General features: G+C 48.8%; 1 protein-coding gene across 5 annotated transcripts in view; it reads left to right on the forward strand.

The window, feature by feature from the left end:
- Nucleotides 1-24,086, forward strand: part of NXN (nucleoredoxin) — a 165,176-nt gene that overhangs the window by 79,509 nt on the left and 61,581 nt on the right. Inside the window, exon 1 of one of the 5 annotated variants that reach the window (XM_035299244.2) lies at nucleotides 387-22,357. The exons of 3 other annotated variants lie outside the window; for them this stretch is intronic. In XM_035299244.2, the coding sequence (XP_035155135.1) occupies nucleotides 22,295-22,357 (63 nt within the window). In that variant the 5' untranslated portion in view covers nucleotides 387-22,294. Of the gene's footprint in view, nucleotides 1-386; nucleotides 22,358-24,086 lie in introns of those variants that run through there. One more of the 5 variants, XM_035299245.3, reaches the window with a different exon arrangement.

Here is a 24,086-nt window from a genome sequence, read left to right on the forward strand (position 1 = left end):
TGGTGAAACCCCGTCTCTACTAAAAATACAAAAAATTAGCTGGGCATGGTGGCGCGTGCCTGTGATCCCAGCTACTCAGGAGGCTGAGGCAGGAGAATTGCCTGAACCCAGGAGGCGGAGGTTGTGGTGAGCCGAGATCACGCCATTGCACTCCAGCCTGGGTAACAAGAGAGAAACTCTGTCTCAAATACATACATACATACATACTAATCTGTGGAACTTGGTCCTGCTGTAAGATACAGAGTTTTCTTTTTATTTCGTTAGAAGCTGCTAAACCCGCCTTCTGTCCCTCTCTGTACCCTGTACGAACCCGCACCCCATGGTGTGAACCCAAGTTGGGGAGAAGGAAACGCTTGCTGAGCGCGTGCTGTGCCTGGCACGCTTTCAGAACCCTGATCTGCATGGCAGCCACCAACGTCTCTGTTTTCCTGTTGAGGGAGCTGAGGCCTGGAGAGGTACAGTGTACATGCTTTGAACTTCACGGCTGGTGGTTGTAATGGGATGGAGGGTTTAAACTCAGGCTTCAGTGATGCTGAAGCCCGCGTCCCTTCCACTCTGTTATTCTTCTTTTCCACTGAGCGGGAACTGGGTGAAGTGGAATTCGGCTTGTTTCTTAGGAGGAGGGCGGCGGAAAGCCTTTCTCTCTTTTCCCCTCAGGCCACAGGGGCCAGCTGGCGGAGGTGGTTCACTGACTCGGAGTGAACGGAAAACTGGGTCATGCGCTGCCAGGAGCCTGCATTCCTGTTTAACTGGCTGGCGAGTGCTTTCTTTGTGTTTGTTTACCTTATGGCGAGTTCTGACAAATAAAATGGATTCTTTTCTTGGCCTCGTCACTTGGGAAGAGCAAGCCGTGGTGTTTTAGTGGCAGGAGTGCAGGACTGAAGATGCCTGGGATTTGGAAAATCTCCGAGTACGTGGTGCAGAAGGGACCCTTGACTTTAGCGGCAAGAGCATATGGGTGGTGGCTTCCCAGTCACGCCCACGGAATCGGACGTGGCCTTGTCACTGTGCTGTGTCCATGCACCCTCCCGCTGCACCTCCAAACCTTCATTTCTCCAGCTGATCCCCTGGGAGGGTCCTGGCCGGTCAACAAGCATGGATTTATCAAGCTCCCTCTGGATAAAAGACTGAGGCTGGGCGCGGTGGCTCATGCCTGTAATCCCAGCACTTCAGGAGGCCGAGGCGGGCAGATCACGAGGTCAAGAGATCGAGATCAGCCTGGCCAACATGGTGAAACCCCGTCTCTACTAAAAATACAAAAAATTAGCTGGGCGTGGTGGCGTGTGTCTGTAATCCCAGCTACTCGGGAGGTTGAGGCAGGAGAATTGCTTGAACCCGGGAGGTGGAGGTTGCAGTGAGCCGAGATTGCACCACTGCACTCCAGGCTGGCAACAGAGTGAGATTCTGTCTCAAAAAAAAAAAAAAAAGTAGACTGGGCGTGGTGGCCCATGCCTGTAATTTTACCACTTTGGGAGACCAAGATAGGTGCATCATTTGAGGCCAGGAGTTTGAGACCAGCTTAGCCAATGTGGCGAAACCCCGTTTCTACTAAAAATACAAAAATTGGCTGGACATGGTGGCGCATGTTTGTAGCTGCAGCTACTATGGCGGTTGAGTCACGAGAATCGCTCGAACCTGGGAGACAGGCTGCAGTGAACCAAGATCGCGCCACTGCACTCCAGCCTGGGCGACAGAGTGAGACTGTCTCAAAAATAAAATAAAATGGCCGGGAGCCGTGGCTTACGTCTGTAATCCCAGCACTTTGGGAGGCCGAGGCAGGCAGATCACCTGAGGTCTGGAGTTCGAGACCAGCCTGGCCAATATGGTGAAACCCTGTCTCTACTAAAAATAAAAAAATTAGCCAGGCATGGTGGCACACGCCTGTAATTCCAGCCACTCGGGAGGCTGAGATAGTAGAATCCCTTCAACCTGGGAGGCGGAGGTTGCAGTGAGCCAAGATCGCACCATTGCACTCCACCCTGGGCCACAAGAGTGGTCTCAAAAAAATAAAAATACCTGGCTAGGCACCGTGGCCTCTGCCTGTCATCCCAGTGCTTTGGGAGGTAGAGGCAGGCAGATCACTTGAGCCCAGGAGTTTGAGACCAGCCTGGGCAACATAGTGAGACCCCACCCATGCCTACGGAAAATTAGACACTAGCGTGATGGTGTGTGTTTGTAATCCTGGCTACTCATGAGGCCGAGGTTGGGGGATCGCTTGAGTGTAGGATTTCAAGTCCAGCCTGGGCCACGTAGCAAGACCCTGTCTCTTAAAAAAACAAAACAACCCAGACCTGGAAGTCTTAAGCCTTGTTAGTCTCCATCCAAACCTTGGCTGATCGTTACGGGACACGTCAACCTAAGCAAGACCCTTTCCTGGGCCCCTCTCTCTCACACCGTTTCATCCCACCCCAGAGGCCTGACTCAGCACTGCTTGGTCTTAGATGTCCTGCTTCTTGCTACAGATGCCCCAGGCCAGATTCTTCCTTCCTTTCACACATACTTTATTCTTCCATGTCCTCAGCTGAGTGTTTGGGTGAAAACCCAGACTTTGTTTGGCTCCCTAGGTTCTGGATTGGTGATTGGAGTAAGGATGCTTCAGAGCCATTCACGTTCTAGATACATGTTTTATCAGGACGTCCAGAGCTGTTGGGATCAGTCTTCAGCTCTGGTTGTGTGTTAATTCCTGAGGGGCAGTCCCCCCGGTTCTGGTAACTGAACATGTGGGTTCCCCATTCAGCAGGCTCCACTTCCCTGCCAGGTGGCTAGAGAAGGAAACGAGGGCCCAGAAGATGTTCTAGAGAGTCAATGGATGGGGACCCAGCCAGCCTGTGCCCAGTCCACCTGACATCTCTGTGTCCAGCGTGTTGCCCTTCCCCTGGACAGTGTCAGACACGCTTCCGTCACACACTTTTGTGAGCCCTGGTTTTCTCTACTTCTTGCTGACCATGCCCTACAGTCATCGTCCGTAGTTTCCCAAATCTCTGTTGTTTTTTTGCACTATTATTATTATTTTGATATGGAGTCTTGATCTGTCACCAGGCTGGAGTGCAGTGGTGCAGTCATACCTTACTGTCACCTCGAACCTCTGGGTTCAAGGGATCCTCCCACCTCAGCCTCCCAAGTAGCTAGGACTCCAGGTGCACGGCACACCACACAGATAAGTTTTATTTTTGTCTTTTAGTAGAGGCGAGGCTGCACTATGTTGCTCAGGCTGGTCTCAAACTCCCGACCTCAGGTGATCACTGACCTCGGCCTCCCAAAGTGGTGGGATTACAGGTGTGAGCCGCCGTGCCTGGCCCTGTGTGTCTGTCTTTAGATCTTATGACTTTGCTGCCCTGCGTCTGTACAATTTGGGATCATTAGCCCTGAAATCTGTGTTCTGTGAGCCTTCCTCGTTTCTGTCCTCTTGGCACCAGCTTGGCTTCATGGAGAGGGGACCAGAGGGTCTCCTCAGGGTCTCCTGTCTTGGGAGGAGCCTTGGTTTCTTAGCCAGGGGTGTTTATGGCCAGCTTCTTTCTTTCCTTAGCCTAAGGTCACAAAGGTGGTCCAGGAGGGGTTAGAGCTGTGGATGTTGTGGAAATCTGAGGCCTGTGCTGGTTCAGCTCCAAGAACAAGGGCTGGGCTTTTTCAGGGGAAGAGAAGGGAGGCCTCTGTGAACAGGATGTTTCTGTGTCTCGGAAACTCAGATTCAGTAAGAGAGAGTCAGCATTGTCTTCCTCCAGCCTTTCCCTCCTGGCCTAGCTACCACCATTGCTGCCTGAGCTAGTGTGGAGGGTGAAGGGATGGGCAGGAGAGATGGGAAACAGGTCCCTGGTGTGTGAGTGTTTTTTTCTTTTCATTTAAAACTAGGAAGTTGGCTAGGTGTAGCGGTTCATGCCTGTAATCCCAGCACTTTGGGAGGCTGAGGTGGGAGGATCTCTTGAGTCCAGAAGTTCAAGACCAGCCTGGGAACATAGAGAGACTACCCCCCATCTCTATAAAAAATAAATTGAAAAAAAAAATAGCTGGGTGTGGTGGCATGTGCCCATAGTCCCAGCTACTCAGGAGGCTGAAGTGGGAGGATCACTTGAAGCCAGGAATTCGAAACCAGCCTGGGCAACAGAACAAGACCTTCACACACGCACGCATGCACACACATACGTGGAGGCACCAGGCCGAGGGACAGCTAGGAGAGAGACTTCTGAGAATAAGTAATGCTTGATCCAAGTGGTAAGGGAATTTCAGCAGGTGGACAGGTGCAAATACAGAGGTGGGAAGGGAACAGAATTGGGAACATGGTGCCAGGGGTAGTGGTAACAGCCAGAACATGGAGGGTTCAACTGCCTTTGCTTGCCTTGCTGAGGAGTTTGGCCTTTATCCTCAGGGTGAGCCAGGGCAGCAGAAGGATGTGAAACAAAGGCTTGTTGTTTTTGGGTAAGAATAGATTGGAGGGGAGCCAGACTGGAAATGGACAGGAGGCAGTTATAGTGACTCCAGGTATACTGACCCTGGGTCCAAACTCCAGATATACTGACCTTGGGTCCACACTCCAGTTATAGTGACCCTGGATCCAAACTACAGTTATACTGACCCTGGATCCAAACTGCAGTTATAGTGACCCTGAATCCAAACCACATGTGAGGCCAGGCGCACAGTGGCTCATGACCATAATCCCAGCACTTTGGGAGGCCAAGGTGGGCAGATCTCCTGAGATCAGGAGTTCAAGACCAGCCTGGCCAACATGGCAAAACGCTGTCTCTACTAAACATACAAAAAATAGCCAGGTGTGGTGGCAGGCTCCTATAATCATAGCTACTTGGGAAGCTGAGGCAGGAGAATCGCTTGAACCCAGGAGGCGGAGGTTACAGTGAGCTGAGATTGCACCATTGCACTCCAGCCTGGGTGACAGAACGAGACTTCGTCTCAAACAAAACAACACAAAACACAAAAGAAACCCTTCCAATTGAGGTAGAGTGGAGACCTCATTCAGGAGCTGTCTGGAAAGTGAGCAGAAGCGAGGTGGAGAGAAGCATGTGGAAGGTTTCTGCTTTGGGACCCTGGGTAGAGGGCAGTTGGGTCCCTTCATGGAAATGAGGAGCAATAGCAGAGAAAGGTCGGGGGAGGCCGCCATGTGCGGAAGGTGGCTGTGGTCAGGAGGTGGCCCCTGAGCTCACTCTGGAACTCTCAGTTACCTGGCTCTCGATGAGATGAGGACAAACTATTTTCTTCTCCCTGGAGTTTTTTTTTGGGGGGGGATTTAATTTAATGCAGTAAAATTCAGGGTTCTTAAGTACCCAGCTCGCTGTGTTTGAACAACTGTTACACCTACGTAAACAACCATCCAAACAAGATGCAGAACTTTTCCATCTCTGTGCAGAGTCCCCCGCTGCGTCTGATATTAGTATATCAGCTTTCGATACCCTGTCCGGTGACGCCCCTCCCACCCACCACTCAGTCCCCGTTCAAGAACCATGGAAATGGAATCATGCAGTCCGTGTCCTTTTGTGTCTGGCATAATCGGAGGTTCCTCCTTGTTTTTGGTTGTATCACTGTGTTCCTTCTTATTGCTGAGACATATTCCCTTGGATGGACGTGTTGTCACAATGTATCCATTCTTCCAGTGATGTGTGTGTAAGCTGTTTTCAGTTTGGGGTGGGCAAGGCTGTTATAAACAAACATTTTTATGGACTAAAAACAATTTTATCTTGAGTAAATACTGATAAGTCGGAAGACTGAGGGCAGATTACTGAGGAGATGATGGGGTAAAGGAACATTTATCTTCGTAAGACAGACCAAACAGGTCTTCAAAGCAGTTGTGCTGACCAGGCATGGTGGCTCACACCTGTAATCCCAGCACTTTGGGAGGCCAAGGCAGGCAGATTGCTTGAGCCCAGGTGTTTGAGAGCAGCCTGAGCAACATGGCAAAACCCCATCTCTACAAAAGCTTTTAAAAATTAGCTGGATGTGGTGACACACGCCTGTAATTCCCAGCTACTTTGAGGTAGGAGGATGACCTGAGCCTGGGAATGTGGAGGCCTCAGTGAACCAAAGTGGCACCTACTCCAGCCTGGGCAACAGTGAGATCCTGTCTCAACAGCAACCAGGGAGTGTGGCTACCATTTACCTCCCACCTGCGGTGCGTGAGAGTCCTGTTTCCCCCCAGTGTGAAATAGTTTTAATTTGCATTTCCTTGATGATTAAAGATGTTGAACACCTTTGCATATTCTTCCTGGTTGCCCAAGTATCTACTTTCTGGAAGTGTCTGTCCTTATCTGTTGCCTATTTTTTACTGAGTTTTTCATATTTTTAGTGTTGACTTATAAGAGTTCTTTTTTTTTTTTTTTTTTGAGACAGTCTCACTCTGTCACCATTGGAGTGAAATGGCTCAGTCTCATCTCACTGCAACCTCTGCCTCCTGGGTTCAAGCAAGTCTCCTGTCTCAGCCTCCTAAGTAGCTGGGATTACAGGCGTGTGCCACCATGCCCAGCTTATTTTTGTATTTTTAGTGGAGACAGGGTTTCACCACATTGGCCAGGATGGTCTTGATCTCTTGACCTTGTGATCCGCCTGCCTCAGCCTCCCAAAGTGCTGGGATTACAGGCATGAGCCACTGTGCCCGGCTGAGAGTTATTTATATAGTCTGGGTATGAATTCTTTGTTAAAGATATATTAGTATATCAGCTTTCGATACTCTACTATCTATCTGTATGTATATATATTATACATTATTTTTTGTTTTAATATCACTTGTTTCTGACTATCCTGAGGCACTAAGCACTGGGGGGATTTTCATGTCAGGAAATTGTGAGATGGAAGGTGCTTTGGTTATGACAAGGATTTCTTTCTGTTGTTGAAGGATGGCATGGGAGGCGTGTTGACCGTTGGTCTAGGCTGGGACTGGAGCTGAGCAGAGCTCAGGTGGGCGTGTGAGGCTCTGATTCAGGAGACAGGTTGATTTGAGATGCGGTAGAGCTCTTCCCCAGCTGTAGAAAAGCCGGTTTTAGAGCCTTTTCAAAGGACTGTTTCATTGCCTGAGTTGGAGGAAACAGTGATAAATTGGCGACCTCGGATTTGGAAGGAGTCTCACTGCCCATCACCCGGCCGCTGTGGGTCTTAGCCGTAACACTTCCTCCACACCTGCGGGCATTCAGCTGCCTCCTCAGTTTATTTCAAAGCAAATCCCAAATCTGTTTCCATCGTCAGTGTCTTGGTCTGTATTTCTAGAAGATAAGGACTCTTCAAAAACACACTACCCAAAATGCCACCATCACACCTTAAAAATGAATACTAATTCCTTCATAACACTTTGCTTTTTACAGTTTATTTCTTTGCAAGACCTTGGTCTGAGTTTCTCTCACCCCTGCCTGAAGACACGCTCGCTACTTCTCTGTCCTTACTGGCTCTTTGAACTCGCCTGCAGGTTCTTTGTTCTTGGAGGTACACAGCGACGTTCTGTCAGTCCTCCTGGCTGCTTCCCTGTCCCTTTTATTTTGAGACAGAGTTTCCCCCTCATTGCTCAGGCTGGAGTACAATGGTGTGATCTTGGCTCACTACAACCTCCACCTTCCAAGTTCAAGCAGTTATACTGCCTCAGCCTCCCAAGTAGCTGGGATTACAGTCATGCACTACCACACCCAGCCAATTTTGTATTTTTAGCAGAGACAGGGTTTTACCATATTGGTCAGGCTGGTCTTGAACTCCCTACCTGAGGTGATCCACCTGCCTCAGCCTCCCACAGTGCTGGGATTATAGGCGTGAGCCACCACGCCCAGCCAATTTTGTATTTAGTAGAGACGGGTTTCTCTCTCCATGTTGGTCAGACTGGTCTAGAACTCCCAACCTTAGGTGATCCACCCGCCTTAGCCTCCCACAGTGCTAGAAGTACAGGCGTGAGCCTCCGCGCCCAGCCCTGTTCCCTTTTTTCTCTTGAAAAATATTGTGTGACGTATACCATAGAAAAGTGCACCAAACAGACAGGTCCAGGTGAGTGTGTTATTGTCAGCAGACTCTGTGCAGTAGCATCTGAGGAAGAAATGAACTGGGACAGGCCTCGGATCCACTGCGTGCACTTCCTGGGCACAGCGCCTTCCTCTTCATTGGAGGAACCGTCGCCCCAACTTCCGTGGTTATCCTTCCTCGCTTCCCTTGATACTTTTCAGTTGACGTGTGCTTCTCTGAACACTCCAGTTGTGCATGTTTGGAGCGTTACATAAATAGAATTATTTGTTTCTTCTTCTTTTTTTTTTGATACAGGGTCTCACTCTGTCGCCTGGGCTGGGGTGCAGTGGCACAATCACAGCTCACTGTTGCCTTGACCTCCAGGGCTCAGTCCCTCACAAGTAACTGGTACTACAGACATGCACCACCACACCCGCCTAGTTTTTTGTGTGTGTATTTTTTGTAGAGATGGGGTTTTGCTCTGTTACCCAGGCTGGTCTTGAACTCCTGGACTCAAGCAGTCCGCATGTCTTGGCCTCTCAAAGTGCGGGGATGACAGGCTGAGCCACTGTTCATTTTAACGAAGTCCAGTTTGACTTTTCATTTCAGGAGGTACTTGTGTGTCATGAGAAGCACCCTCCCAGCTTCCCTGAGGCCTTCTTTCCCCCTGAGTTTTCTCTCTCACACTTTGTTGTCTTGTAGAAGCATCGTGGTTCTGCCATTCATCTTTTGGGCACCCTTTTGCCTTTCAGGCCAATTCTTAGTCTTTTTCCAGGAAGGCATTCCACACCCATCAGATCAGCCGCCCTTCAGACCCCTTGGCTCCTGCCTGCAGTAGGGAAAGCTTTCTGCTTGTTTAGAGTTTGCACTCCTCGGGCCAGGCCTCAGCATCCTGCCATGGGTGGATTGAGAGGGACAAAGACGTTGGCAGAGATTTGAGCCCCCGGAGCTGGTCAGCCCCTTGGAGCCCCAGCCCAGGCTGTGGGATTCTCAGAGGAGGCCTTCATTTCTGTCCGTGCTATTAGCAGACCAACTGCTCTACTTGGTTTCAGGTTGGAAGTATCTGTCCTTCAGAGTTAACTTACTCTTTTGGCTAAAAGCAGGCTCTGCACCTACATGTGTGTAAGGACTTTGACTGACCGGTCTCCAGCCCTGCCTGCTGCTTTTTCCTCTGGGCAGATGTCCTCGGGTGTGTCGGTCTGCTCAGGGGCACTTGGAAAACTCTGGGTTTTCTGTGGCCTATTTTGAGTCTGATTATTTGGCTTTAATCAGAAAAATAAACTTATTTATTTTTAAATATTTTTATTTAAATAAACCCGGCTAGGTTCAAACAGGCTTTTTTAACTGGACCACATGTGAATGGCGGGGAATGGTGGCCTGTTGGGGAAATGGGTCATTTCCAAGGGTCTCTCTCCAGGAAAAGTGTGACTTGGTAGTTTACTGAGAAAGGCTCAAGCAGGCCACAAGAAGTACTTAAAACATTTTCTCCTTTTATGTGGCTCTAATCACAGTCTTATCATAAGCCCCAGCCCTGGTAGTTAATCCAAGTTATTTAATTAAATCCTTTTATTTTATAGATGAGGAAATGGGGAGACACCTCCCTCAGTTCTCCACCCCTGGCGCCCTGGTGTGATTTGCTGAAGGTTGGGTGTTTGGGAGCTGTTTTCAGAGAGCAGGATTGGGAGTGATGCCCTGACTGAGGAAAAAGGCCTTTTTTTCTTTCACTAAAACAATCATTTAAAAAAAATTGCTGTGATCTCACAAATTTTAAATTCCTTTAATGAAACCTCACCCTTGAACTTGATACATTAGAAGCTTTGCTTGGAATGAAGTGGAATTTCCATTCTTAACCGCTGCGAGGTTCTGCTTTCAGAAGGAGTTGGGATCTGTGTCATTTTCTTAGTCACTTTCTTCATGGACCCGCAGTGTCTTCACCACAGCGGGCATTGTGGTTATATTCCATACCTGTGAGAGAAGTTTCTAGAGGCCTTTGGCTTGAAACGCGCATGTACTCAGCCATGTTCTTTCCTTCTGAGCCTTCTTTTGTTGCTGTGACCTGCTGGAGGCTAGAAAGAGACACCTGCAGAAAATTTCACCCCACCAACTACCCCCGACCAGCTTCCCCCCACCCCACTCCTCCTCCACTTGCTCCTCCCACACTGGTTCCCCCCTACCAGCTCCCCTCCTGCCTGGCGACTGGCGACTGCCTCCCCTACCCACCACCTCCCCCACACTGGATCCCCTCCCCACCACCTCCCCCTCACTGGCTCCCCTCCCCACCGGCTCCCCACACTGGCTCCCCTCCCCACCACCGTCTGTGCCCCCACCGGCTCCCCTCCCTACCACCTTACCTTACCACCACCTCTCCTCCCTACCACCTTCCCTCCTCACCACCTCTCCTCCCTACCACCTTCCCTCCCCACCACTCTCCTCCCTACCACCTTCCCTCCTCACCACCTCTCCTCCCTACCACCTTCCCTCCTCACCACCTCTCCTCCCTACCACCTTCCCTCCCCACCACCCTCCTCCCTACCACCTTCCCTCCTCACCACCTTTCCTCCCTACCACCTTCCCTCCTCACCACCTCTCCTCCCTACCACCTTCCCTCCCCACCACTCTCCTCCCTACCACCTTCCCTCCTCACCACCTCTCCTCCCTACCACCTTCCCTCCCCACCACCTCTCCTCCCCACCCCACCCCCACTGGCTCCCCTCCCTACCACCTTCCCCCCACCATCTCCCCTCCTCACCAGCTCTGCCCCAACTGGCTCCCCACCCCACCGGCTCCCCACCAACCTCCCCCAGCTGGAGTGTAGTTGTGCAATCTCAGCTCACTGCAGCCTCCACCTCCTGGGCTCGAGCAATTCTCCTGCCTCAGCCTCGCAAGTAGCTGGGATTACAGGCACCTGCCACCACACCTGGCTAATTTTGTAATTTTAGTAGAGATGGGGTTTCACCATGTTGTCCAGTCTGGTCTCAAACTCCCGACCTCAGGTGATCCACCCTCCTTGGCCTCCCAAAGTGCTGGGGTTACAGGCGTGAGCCACTGCACCTGGGCTGTCTACCCATTCTTTCACTAATTTGTTCTTTAAACACATACTAGAGCTTCTAACTGGTTCTACTTTTTTTTTTTTTTTTTGAGGCGACATCTAACTCTGTTGCCCAGGCTGGAGTGTAGCGGCACCATCTGGGCTCACTGCAACCTCCACCTCCCCGGTTCAAGCAATTCTGCTGCCACAGCCTTCCGAGGAGCTGGGATTACAGGTGCCCACCGCCACACCCGGCTAATTCGTTGTATCTTTAGTAGAGATGGGGTTTCATCCTAGTGGCCAGGCTGGTCTTGATCTCCTGACCTGGTGATCCAACCACCTCGGCCTCCCAGAGTGCTGGGATTACAGGAGTGAGCCACCGCACCCGGCCTGGCCTCATTTCTCATTTCTAGTAGTTTGTGGCCAGGACGTCATGAATTGGAGCCCTATTTGTTAGTCCCGGGGGCTCCAGCCTCCTCCACAGCTGCCGAACCCTCCCTAGCAGCCTCCAAGGCCTGTTTTACAGTCTGGAGAAACTAGTCCTGGCTCTGCCTGCCTCTGTCCTGCTCCTGTCCCGCTCCTGTCTTGCTTCTGTCCCACTCCTGCTGAGACCAGGTTCATTCTTCACAAAGCAGCTCGGATGCTACTCTCTTTCCTCTTCTGTTGCTCTGACCCACAGCACGGTTAGATGGTAAAAACGACTAGTACTTTATAAAGCACTAAGTGCATGCCCCAGACATCGTTCTACACATCTTGACTGATTTCCTCTATGTACCAGGATTACTGTGCCTGTATTTCCTGCAAACTAATAGTTTATGTTTGTGTCTGTCTTCTGTGCGGGACTGGGGCTTCCTTAAAGGAAAGGCTCGTGTATCAACTGTCTTTCTGTTCCCAGCATTTAGCACAGCATTTCACATGCTGGTTAATGCAGCTGTGGGAAAAACAGTCGCTGTTCACATAGTTCTTTAGTACATTTGTTTAGTATATTAAGAATTAATGTTTTTTTGTTTGTTTTTGAGATGGAGTTTCGCTCTGTCACCCAGGCTGTAGTGCAATGGCGGGATCTCAGCTCACTGCAGCCTCCTCCCAGGTTCAAGCAATTCTCCTGCCTCAGCCTCCCGAGTATCTGGGATTACAGGAGCCTGCCAGTGTGCCTGGCTATTTTTTTGTATTTTTAGTAGAGACAGGGTTTCACCATGTTGACCAGGCTGGTCTCAAACTCCTTACCTCAAGTGATCCGCCTGCCTCAGCCTCCCAAAGTGGTGGGATCACAGGTGTGAGTCACCCTGCCTGGCCAAAAATGACTTTTGATTACATGTGCTGGAAGTTGGTGCCACAAAGGGGACCAGAAGGGGTTTTCCATATAAATGAGGAATTAAGATCATAGCATGGTACGAAAGTGATTATCAGCGAGAAATAGTCAGTCAGTGCTATTGGCATTCCCAGGCCAGTGAGATTGATGCCTGGGATTAAGGGAGAATTTTGGGGTACATGACTCCTACTTCATGCTGTCAAGGTGCTTTCATCATTGATGGGGAGACTTACATGAAACACGCTTAGGGACACGGACTCCTAGTGTGAGCTAAATGACCAAAATAGGGAGGTGTGAGCAGGAACCGAATTAGGGGTCCATTCATTGTGACCTGTGCTGACTTCCATCAGCATCATTTTTCTTAAGTCCCTATGTCACCCACCTGAAACTTCAATAGCTGTTTTTCTTTGAGACGAAGTCTAACTCTGTCACCCAGGCTGCAGTGCAGTGGCTTGATCTCGGCTCACCGCAACCTCTGCCTGGGTTCAAGTGATTCTCCTGCCTCAGCCTCCCAAGTAGCTGGGACTACAGGCATGTGCCACCACACCCAGCTAATTTTTGTATTTTTAGTAGCAATGGGGTTTTACCATATTGGCCAGGATGATCTTGATCTCCTGACCTCATTCGTGATGCACCCACCTCATTCTCCCAAAGTTTGGGGATTACAGATGTGAGCCATCCTGCCCACCTGAATAGCTTATTTGACAGCATGATATTCAGTGTCTTCACATTTGCTTCGGGAGCCGGCCTTTTTTGCTAGGCACCTGAATTTCTTGTCTTTCTTTTTGAGACAGGGTCTTATTCTGTATCCCAGGCTGTAGTACAATGGTATGATCTCAGCTCACTGCAACCTCCACCTCCCAGGCTGATGCATTCCTCCCGCCTCTGCCTCTGGAGTAGCTGGAACTACAGGCGTGCACCACCAAGCTAATGTTTTTATTTTTTGTGGAGATGAAATCTGTTTCCCAGGCTGGTCTTGAACTCATGGCTTCAAGTGATCCACCTGCCTCGGCCTCCCAGCGTGCCGGGAGATGATAGACGTAAGCTGCCAGACTGGGGCCTGGGCACCTGCTTTTCTCACCCACAGCTCAGCTGGTTCTCGTTCCTTTTACTGCTTCGATACTTTCATATTTGCTGGCTTAGTTGTTTATAATCCCTTCTTTTAAAGAAGTTTTTATAGTTGAAGTGAAATACACATGACATGAAATTAACCATTTTATAGTGAATGATGTGGCATTTCGTACATTCACCATGTTGTGCAGCTACCGATTCTATTTTGCCCCAAAACATTTTCATTGTCTCAAAGGAAACCCTGAACCCATTAGGATACACCTCCCCATCCAGCCCCTTCCTGCTTTCAGTGGTTATGGATTTACGTATTTTGGGATTTAACATGAATGAAATCAAGCAATGTGTGATTTGTTGTGTCTGGCCTCTTTCACTTAGCATAGGACTTTCAAGTTTTGTTCATGATGTAGCACACATCATTATTTTTTATGGCTAAGTAATATACATATATTTTGCGACAGAGTCTCGCTCTGTCACCCAGGCAGGAGTACAGTGGTGCAACCTCAGCTCACTGCAACCTCTGCCTCCCAGGTTCAAGCAATTCTCCTGCCTCAGCCTCCCCAGTAGCTGGGACTATAGGCATGCACCACCACACCTGACTAATTTTTATATTTTTAATAGAGACGGAGTTTCCCCATGTTGGCTAGCTGGTCTTGAACCCCCAACCTTGTGATCTGCCCACCTCGGCCTCCCAAAGGAGGCCTGGAATGACAGGCATGAGCCCCCGTGCCTGGCTGCTAAATGAGACTTCATTGTATGTATAAACTATGATTTGTTCATCTCTTGAGCTGCTGACGGACGTTTGGATTGTGTCTCTCTTTTGCCTCCTATGAATAGCGCTGCTGTGAACGTGTGTGCACATGTTTTTCTTGAGTATTTGTTTTTTATTCTTTTGAGTATAGACTTGGAAATGGAATTGCTGGATCGAACGGTGATTCTGATGAACTTTGTGAGAACCACCAAAGGCATTTCTGAGGACATGGAACCATTTTACGTTCGCGCCAGTCCATTGCCCTCCTACCATCTCTTGCCAAAATGTGCTTCTCCCATACGTTAAAACTCTGCTTAAAAACTGTTTCAGTGCTAGGTGCAGTGGCTAATACCCATAATCCTAGCACTTTGGGAGACTGGGGCAGGAAGATAGCTTGAAGCCAGGAGTTTGAGACCAGCCTGAGCAACAAAATGAGACTGGCCTCTACAAAACATTTTTTTAGAAAAATTAGCCAGATGTGCTCACATGTGCCTGTAGTCCCAGCTACTTGGGAGGCTGAGGTGGGAGGATCACTTGTTCCCAGGGAGTTGGAGGTTGCAGTGAGCTATGATTATACCAGGCACTCCAGCCTGGGCAACAGAGCAAATCTGACCTTAAAACAAAAACAATGAAAAATCCCTATTTCATTTCACACTAGTCTGATTAGATCTTCAGCTCTTAAGTGTGTAGTGAGGGAAATTAAGACTTTTGAGATGGCCAGGTGTGGTGGCTCATGCCTGTAATCCCCGTACTTTGGGAGGCTGAGGCAGGCGGATCACCTGAGGTCAGGAGATTGAGACCAGCCTCGCCAACATGGTGAAACCCCATCTCTATTAAAAAACTACAAAAATTGGGAACAGGCGTGGTGGCTCACATCTGTAATCCCAGCACTGTGGGAGGCAGAGGTGGACAGATCACAAGGTCAAGAGATCGAGACCGTCCTGGCCAACGTGGTGAAACTCTGTCTCTACTAAAAGTACAAAAAATTAACCGGGCATGGTGGTGCGTACCTGTTGTCCCAGCTACTCAGGAGGCTGAGGCAGGAGAATTGCTTGAAACCAGAAAATGGAAGTTGCAGTGAGCTGGGATTGCGCCACTGCACTCTAGCCTGGCGATAGAGCGAGACTCTGTCTCAAAAAAAAAAAGCTTTTGAGATAAGAGACCCAGGTTTGAAGCCGCACTCTGCCATTTATGATTCAGTGATTTGACTACGTACCCTTCAGGGACTGACTTATCTTTATGAGTCTGTTTGCTGATCTGTCAAGTGGGGTTGATGGTAATAGGATAGAAGATTGTGTTGTGAGTGTTAAAAGGGTAGGATAGTGCCGGGCAGGGTGGCTCACGCCTGTCATCCCAGCACTGTCAGAGGCCGAGGCGGGCAGATCACCGGAGGCCAGGAGTTTGAGATCAGCCTGGCCAATACGGTAAAACCCTATCTCTAGTAAAAATATGTAAAGTAGTCCATTGGGTGGTGGGCATCTGTAATCCCAGCTACTCGGGAGGCTGAGGCGGAAGAAGCACTTGAACCCAGGAGGCGGAGGTTACAGTGAGCTGAGATTGTGCCACTGCACTCCAGCCTGGGCAACAGAGTGAGACTGTGTCTCAAAAAAAAAGGTTGTATATATGAAGCAGTTTAATGTGGTGGCTGACACAAAGTGCCCCAGCAGTAATAAATTAATTGCACTCTTGTTGTATCTTTGAAGTTGTTCTTTTCTCTAGTCATGTTTGTCTTTCGTTCCACTACATTTTTTTTTTTTTTGAGATGGAGTTTCGCTCCTGTTGCCCAGGCTGGAGTACAGGGGTGCAATTTCAGCTCACCGCAACCTCAGCCTCCTGGGTAGCTGGGATTACAGGTATGCGCCACCAGGCCCAGCTAATTTTGTATTTTTAGTAGACGCGCGGGGTTTCTTCACGTTGGTCAAGCTAGTCTTGAACTCCCGACCTCAGGTGATCTGCCTGCCTTGGCCTCCCAAAGTGCTGGGATTACAGGCGTGAGCCACCTTGCCTAGCCAAAAGAGACTCTTATAAAGTATTGACACACATGGTTATAGAAGCTGAGAAACCTCAAGAGCTTCAGTTGGCAAGCTGGAGACCCAGGAAAACGGATGGTGTGAGTTCCCGCCAAGTCTGAAGGCAGAAGAAGACAATGTCCCAGCTGGAAGACAGTCAGGCAGAGAGAATTCTCCTGTACTCCGCAGCTTTTTCTATTTAGACTTCAGTGGGTTGGGTGAGGCCCACCCACACTGGGGAGAGCAGTCTGCTTTATACTCTAAGTCTGCTGATTCAAATGCTGATCTCAGCTGGTTGTGGTAGCTCATGCCTGTAATCCCAACACGGTCTTGGAGGCCAAGGTGGACGAATCACCTGAGATCAGGGGTTCAAGACCAGCCTGGCCAACATGGCGAAACCTTGTCTCTGCTAAAAATACAAAAATTAGCCAGGCATGGTGGTGGGTACTTGTAATCCCAGCTACTCAGGAGGCTGAGGCGGGAGACTCGCTTGAGCCCAGGAGGTGGAGGTTGCAGTTAGCCGAGATGGCGCCACTGCACTCCAGCCTGGGCAACAGAGTGAGACTCTGTCTCAAAAAGAAAAAATGTTGATCTCACCCAGAAACTCAGTCACAGACACACTCAGAACCATGTTTAGTCAAATATCAGGGCTTCCTCTAGCTCAGTCATGTTGACACATAAGATTAAGCATCGCGAGACAGATCTATCCAAGATGGCCGACCACTAACAGCTCAGGATTGTAGCTCCCAGTGAAAGCTCAGAGAACGAGACGACGCCACATCATTAGACGAATTTTCGTCACTCACCGATTAGCCGACTCCCAGTGGAGGAGCCCCACGGGTCGCCAGCGCGACTCTTGTGGCCGCTGCAGTGGTTTTGCCGGCGTCTCGGTGCAGCAGCTCTTCACGCAGAGCCAACGGGACCGCTTCCCCTACTGACCAGAGTTTGGAGCTCCGGGAAGTCAGAGCCGCTTGTTGCGGACTCAAGAGGGAAGCCAGACCAGAGATTCCCGGGCAGAAGAGCACCATCAGTCTTACTGCTGCTATTTAGGCTGCCACAGTGGGTGGCTCGGATCCCAGCACTGGGAATCAATAAGTCGGACGTCGACTCAGAAAACTAATTAGAAAGGCGGGTCATCCACAATGAAGGGAAAAAAACAGCCTAAGAAGGCCGAGTATACTCAAAATCAGAACCCATCAGCAACGGAACAAGCCCTGATGGAAAAGGACTCATCAGCAACCGAACAAGCCCTGATGGAAAAGGACTCATCAGTAACAGAACAAGCCCTGATGGAAAAGGACTGTGTTCCATTATCTGAAGTAGGCTTTAAAAGGTGGATGATAAGAAACTTCTGGGAGTTAAAGGAACTTGTTCTAACCCAATGTAAAGAAACTAAGAACTTGGAAAAAAGGTTCGATGAAATGTTGAAAAGAATAGACAATATAGAGAGGAATACAAATGAACTTATGGAGTTGAAAAATACAACACGAGAACTTAGTGAAATATGTACAAGCTTAAACAGCCGAATGGATCAAGCAGAAGAAAGGGTATTAGAGGTCGAAGACCAACTTAATGAAACAAAACGACAAGACAAGAATAGAGAAAAAAGGATAAAAAGGAATGAGCAAAGTCTCCAAGAAATATGGGACTACGTGAAAAGACCTAATATACGCTTGATTGGTGTACCTGAATGTGACGGAGAGAATGAAGTCAAGCTGGAAAATACTCTCCAGGACATTATCCAGGAAAATTTTCCTAATTTAGCAAAGCAGGACACTATTCAACCCCAGGTAATACAGAGAACACCACAAAGATATTCCTCAAGAAGACCAACCCCAAGGCACATAATCGTTAGATTCACCAAGATCGAAACGAAGGAGAAAATATTAAGGGCAGCCAGAGAGAAAGATCAAGTTACCCATAAAGGTAAGCCTATTAGGCTTACAGCAGATCTCTCAACGGAAACCCTACAAGCTAGAAGAGAGTGGGGGCCAATATTCAATATACTTAATCAACAGAACTTTCAGCCCAGAATTTCATATCCTGCCAATTTAAGCTTTACATTTGAAGGAAAAATAAAATCTTTTAGGAACAAGCAAGTACTCAGAGATTTTATTACCACCAGGCCTGCTTTACAAGAACTTCTAAAAGAAGCATTATACACAGAAAGGAACAACCAGTATGATCCTTTCTAAAAATACACCAAAAAGTAAAGAGCGTTAACATAAAGAAGAATTTTTATCAACAAAAAGACAAAATAGCCAGTTAATATCAAATGGCAGCAACCCTAAAGTTAAATCAACCAAATCTCCCAATCAAAAGATACAGACAAAATCCAACGGTATATTCAAAGATATACATAGACTCAAAATAAAGGGTTGGAAAAAAAAAAACGTACCAACCAAATGGAGAGCAAAAATAAATAAATAAAAAGCAGGAGTTGCAATTTTCACATTTGACAAAATAGATTTCAAAGCTATAAGGATACAAGGGTAAAAGGATTAATGTAACAATAAGAGATCTTAACACGCAGATACATAAGACACATAGATTTAGATTCAACGAGACAACAAATTGATAACGATATCCAGGATTTGAACTCAGAGCCAGAACAAATAAACACAATAGAGGTCTCCATTTTAAAGACATAAAATATGCATTAACCACTTTAAATACTCAAAATATTGATCGGCCATTATTGAAACCCATTTTAGGAATGAAGTAATATTCCTTTTTCCCTCTTTTTCTTTTTTTCCCCTTTTTCTCTTTTTCCCAAAAAAAAAAAAAAAAGATTTGATAGGCAGATAGTCATCTGAAGCATTCCAAGATTCTATATTGTACACCTAAATAAAAAAAAAAAAAAAAAAAAGATTAAGCATCGCAGGCTGGCGTTTCCCCCCCTACACTCTCTGTCTCTGTCTCTGTCTCTCTGTATCTGTATCTGTCTCTCTCTCTGTCTCTGTCTCTGTACCTGTCTCTGTCTCTCTGTGTCTCTGTCTCTCTCGGTCTCTGTCTGTCTCTCTGTCTCTCTCTGTCTCTCTGTCTCTGTCTCTGTCTCTCTCTCTCTCTCTCTCCTTGTCTTTGAATGAACTGTGGAGCATCCTGGCTGCTGAGCACTTGACAGCTTGGGAAAGGCAGGCCGTGGCGAGGACTCCCCACTGTCCCTGCTTCTTGCATTTGTGTCTTCAAGTTTCTTCCTCATCCTGTTTTAGGACCACAGCCCTCGACTTTTTTATTTTTATTTTTGCCACAGCACACATGGTGTATGAAATTCCATGCATGACACACTTCTGTGGGCTTGTCCAAATTTTGATAATTCCTCCCCCAATCCCTCACCCCCAAGTTTCCCAGGAAATAAAGCAGATAGCGCCGTAGACGCTGCATGATATGTTCACAAAAGCGTTTTACAAGCTTGGGAGCAGCTAATAAGTGTTCATCAGTAACAGAGTGCAGCTGGATCCGGGCTGGATAAAACATGTCACTTCCAATTAGCGTCACATCAGCGTTCTCCATTCAGGGAAACTTACTGGGAGCAAATGCAGCCCAGCGCAGTGGCTCACACCTGTAATCCCAGCACTTTGGGAGGCCGAGGCGGGTGGATCACGTGAGGTCAGGAGTTTGAGACCAGCTTGGTCAACCTGGTGAAACCCCATCTCTACTAAAAATACAAAAGTTAGCTGGGTGTGGTGGCAGGTACCTGTGATCCCAGCTACTTGGGAGGCTGAGGCGGGAGAATCACTTGAATGCAGGAGGCACAGGTTGCATTGAACAGAGATCCCGCCACTGCACTCCAGCCTAGTCAACAGAGTGAGACTCCATCTCAAAACAAAACAAAACAAAAAAAAGCAGATGCATATGCTGTGACTGACCATTGGAAAACAGAGCATATACTAACTGCACTCTGAGTGATATTGGTAATTGATTGACCTCAGCACTGAGGCGATCACGTAGACCGGTGTCTAAACCAGAGCTGTGGGATGCCTGGGAGGTCCTATGTGTGCCCTTTTAGTTCTTGGTGGCTGCAAATGTGGCTTCAGCTTAGAGCTGTGCAGACTACCATGCTTAAAATAAAAGCAAATGGCTCCGGAAGTGTGAGAGATTCCAAACCATTTGCTCAGGAAGGAAGGCGGGTGGGGTGGGGATGGCGGGGATGAGATTTGTTTCCCAGACACAGTTTCTCTGTTGCACGGGCTTGACTTGGTTCAGCAGCATCATCTGCACCTGCCATCCAGGCTCAAGCCATGTCCCCACCCGGCCTCTCAGGTAGCTGGGACTACAGGCATGCGTCAACACACCTGGCTAATTATTTGCGTTTTTTGGTAGAGACCAGGTCTCACTGTATTGTCCAGGCTGGTCTCAAACTCCTGGACTCAAGCAGTCCTCCCTCCTTGGCCTCCCAAAGTTCTGGGATTACAGGCATGAGCCACTGAATTCAGCCAGGATTTTTCATTCCACGTGGCCCCCACGTCCCCTGATGATTTGTTAGGCCTCCTCACTCAGATGGTGTAGTAACAGTGAGACTGTTCAGGCCTTCTCGGAAACCCGAGTCCCGCAGCAAATCCAAGGTGCTTTCCCCGCTAGTGACACACACAGAGCCAGAGCTTTGCTGGGTAACTTTCCCTTTCTCCTGTAATCCACTGCCTGTCTTTCCGTGCTGGAGAATTGGGGTCTGAGAGTGATCGGGAGCCAGACAGAAGCCGGGGTAGTCCCAGGGGTGGCCTGCTGTGTGGTTTCACGGCACTGCTGATGTTCCAAGCCAGGTGATTCTTTGCGGTGGGAGGAGCTGTGCTGCGTGTGGTAGATTGTCACCAGCATCCTGCTCCGTGTCAGTAACACTCCACTCCCAGAGGCCCGGAGGGAGGACTGTCCATGGAATATGGACGAGTAGAGGGAGTGAAAGAGCAGAGCAATGAGGAGCTGTTCCCGACGGATCACACCCCTTCCCTTTTCACTCGCTGCTCTGGGTGACTTATGGAACTGGGTTCTGTCACCAGGCATCTTTCCCTTGCTGGGAGGGCTCCCCAAGTGTTTTCACTGAAACCTACATGTGCCAGTGATTCTTACAGTATCTTTCTGAAGTATTAAGTCTAAATGCTGTAGAAATAATACTCAGAGTATGTGGATGTGAACAGGGACACGGGAGCTTTTGCCAAAAGGTCTGGAGGAAATGGTCCTGTTTGCAGCTCAGAAATGTGAGAGAGCTTCCGTCATCATCTGCATAGGTTCCTGTCCCTGTTGATGGGCACAGACACATCAGGCAGCCCCCTGGAACCTAAAGCTGCTTCCAGAGCTCCCTGATCAGAGCGCGAGCTGGCGCCTGGTAAGGCAGAAGCTGTGGCTCTCAGTGGTGTCAGGAGCTGCTGGAGCAGCCTCTTCAGGCGTTCTGGCCTTCGATGTGACCCAGGGTGCATGGGGCTCCCTGCCATTTACAGAGAAACAGATCTGTGCTGGGAAGTTAACAAACAGGAGACAGGATGTGAGATGAGGAAGGACTGTCTGTTCATTGGGGTTCACCCTCGTCTTGAGGTTCATTGGTGTGGAGGGTCGGACTTAAGAAAAGCAGGAGACTTGTGGAGAATCCACCCCAGCCCAGCCTTGCATCTGCAGTGATAGGAGGCCTGGGAGACCTTTCCCAGGAGACCTTTCCCCCCGGGCGCTGGGCAGCTCCAGCAACTCAGCCTCCATGTTTTCCGTGCCATTCCCTGGCCACAGTGATTTCTGAGTCCTTTCTGTGCATCCTGAACTTTTTCCTTTCTCTGCTCATTTTCTCCTCCTGCAGACCCAGGGTGGATGGCGGATGCGGCCCAGGTCTGCGCCATCACTGGTGTGGCCATGATGCAGGAAAGGTGGTTTTTGCACCTAGTGAGAGCCCAGGAGGAGCTCCTTCCCCCTGCAGGCTGGATGACAGTTCCAGGGAGATGAGGTCAGGGAGATTTTCTGGTGATTCTTGTCAGAGTCAGGTGAACATTGCTGGGAAGGGTGGGTCGGATAGAGGGCATCACACGTGCCGAGGTCGGAGGAGAGGTGAATTCCAGGGGTAGTTTCCAGGGAGGTGGCCTCAGGGATGGACGGAGGTGGGTCTGGAGCAGTTGCAGGTGTCCAGCCAGGAGATGAAGCATTAGAAGCTGCACAGTCGCTACTGGAGGGCAGCACATGTCCCCACGGTGTCCCCGGAACAGGTTACATTTCTGTCACCCTGCAGGTCATTAATGAGAGCAAGGCAGAACCACACACGACCCCACTTCCATTTCAACAGCTTCTGCACGCCCTTGGTGAGTCATTGCCTGCTAAGACGTTTGTTTAGACTTTTTTTTTTCTTTTTGTACTCTCCTCTATGAGAAGGGATTTTGGTTCAAATTGTTTAGACTTTTTTTGAGGGGGATGGAGTCTCCCAGTAGCCTCAGCCTCCCAAGTAGCTGGGATTGCAGGTACCCACCACCACGCCCAGCTAATTTTTGTATTTTTAATAGAGATGGGGTCTCACCATGTTGGCCAGGCTGGCCTTAAACTCCTGACCTCAGGTGATCCACCTGCCTCAGCCTCCCAAAGTGTTGAGATGACAGGCGTGAACCACACCCCGCCTGGCCTCTTTGACTTTTCAATCTCCCCTGTGTTAAACTGTCTATTTTTCCCTTATTAACCACAAGTTTGGGATTCTTCAGAGGGCCAAACTACTATTCTCCCAGGCTTTGAGAAAAAAACCCTTCATGTCATTTAGCTACATGGACTGTGGAGGGGTGGAGGGAGTAAAAAGTCTGTCAAGATTTTGTGCAATGCTGAGCTTTTCCTTCCACAGTGGCAGAGCTTATTTTGGGAGCTGGGCAAGCCCTATTCTGAGCATAACCTCAAGGGACTGGAAAGAATTCCCTGGAGAACCTGGAGAACTAACTGACAAAGCTGGCATCTGTCTTCTTCCCTGGGAAATGTTTCCACTCACATGTTCCGACTCCAGCCCGACGCAGGCACCAGCTGAGGGTTTGCAGTATTTGAATGTTGGCCCTGCCCTGACCCATGCGCAAACCATTTGTTTCACTAAGAATATGGATTTTCAGATAGCAAACCGATGAGTTTACATCCAGAAGCTGGATTGCTGATTCAGTTGAAAAGCCTTAGCCTGACAGGGTTAGGCCGAAACTGAACAGCGTCAGAGGCTGCGGGACCTTTTGTTTCATTATAAAAGCAGAACTCCACGCACGTACTTAAAAAATTCACGTGGCACTGAAGGATATGACAGAGGTATAACCCCTCAGCTATAATCGCTCTTAAGTTTCATTTATGTATTTATTGAGACAGGGTCTCTGCTGCCTGGGCTGGAGTGCAGTGGTGCAATCTCAGCTCCCTGCAACCTCTGCCTCTTGGGTCCAAGGGTTCTCCTGCCTGAGCCTCCTGAGTTGCTGGGACTACAGGTGCCCTCCACCAACTTTTGTAATTTTTGTAGAGACGGCGTTTCACCATGTTGGCCAGGCTGATCTTGAACTCCTGACCACAGGTGAGCTTCCTGCCTTGGCCTCTAAGTGCTGGGATTACAGGCGTGAGCCACCGTGCCCAGCCTTAAGTTTATCATATACATCCTTCTGAAGTATCCTGTATGGATACGTGTATGTGATAGGTATTCTCTGTCCTCTTAACAAAAGAAACCTTTGATTTAAAAAGAAGCTAACATCTTGTCAACCTTTTCCTGTTGGCATAGGCTGATCTGCTTTAGTCATAATAACAGAATTGTATTCTATTTAATGTCTAGAGCATAATTTACTTGCCCACTGCTCGATACATGGGTATTTCACCCCTTCCTTTACCTTTGGCTGTTATAAATAACTCTATGATGAACGTGGTTGTGATACAGCTTTGCACACTTCACGCATGCGTATCTGTGAATTGGAATCAACCAAAGAAGACATACCTTATTAACTTTGATAGACGTTGCCAGGGTCCTTCTTGGAGGACAGAGAATGTCGTTGCTTTATAGAAAATGTGTGACTCGGCCGGGCGCATGGCTCACGC

Source organism: Callithrix jacchus, chromosome 5, assembly GCF_049354715.1.
Source record: "Callithrix jacchus isolate 240 chromosome 5, calJac240_pri, whole genome shotgun sequence".
Taxonomy (NCBI): domain Eukaryota; kingdom Metazoa; phylum Chordata; class Mammalia; order Primates; family Cebidae; genus Callithrix; species Callithrix jacchus.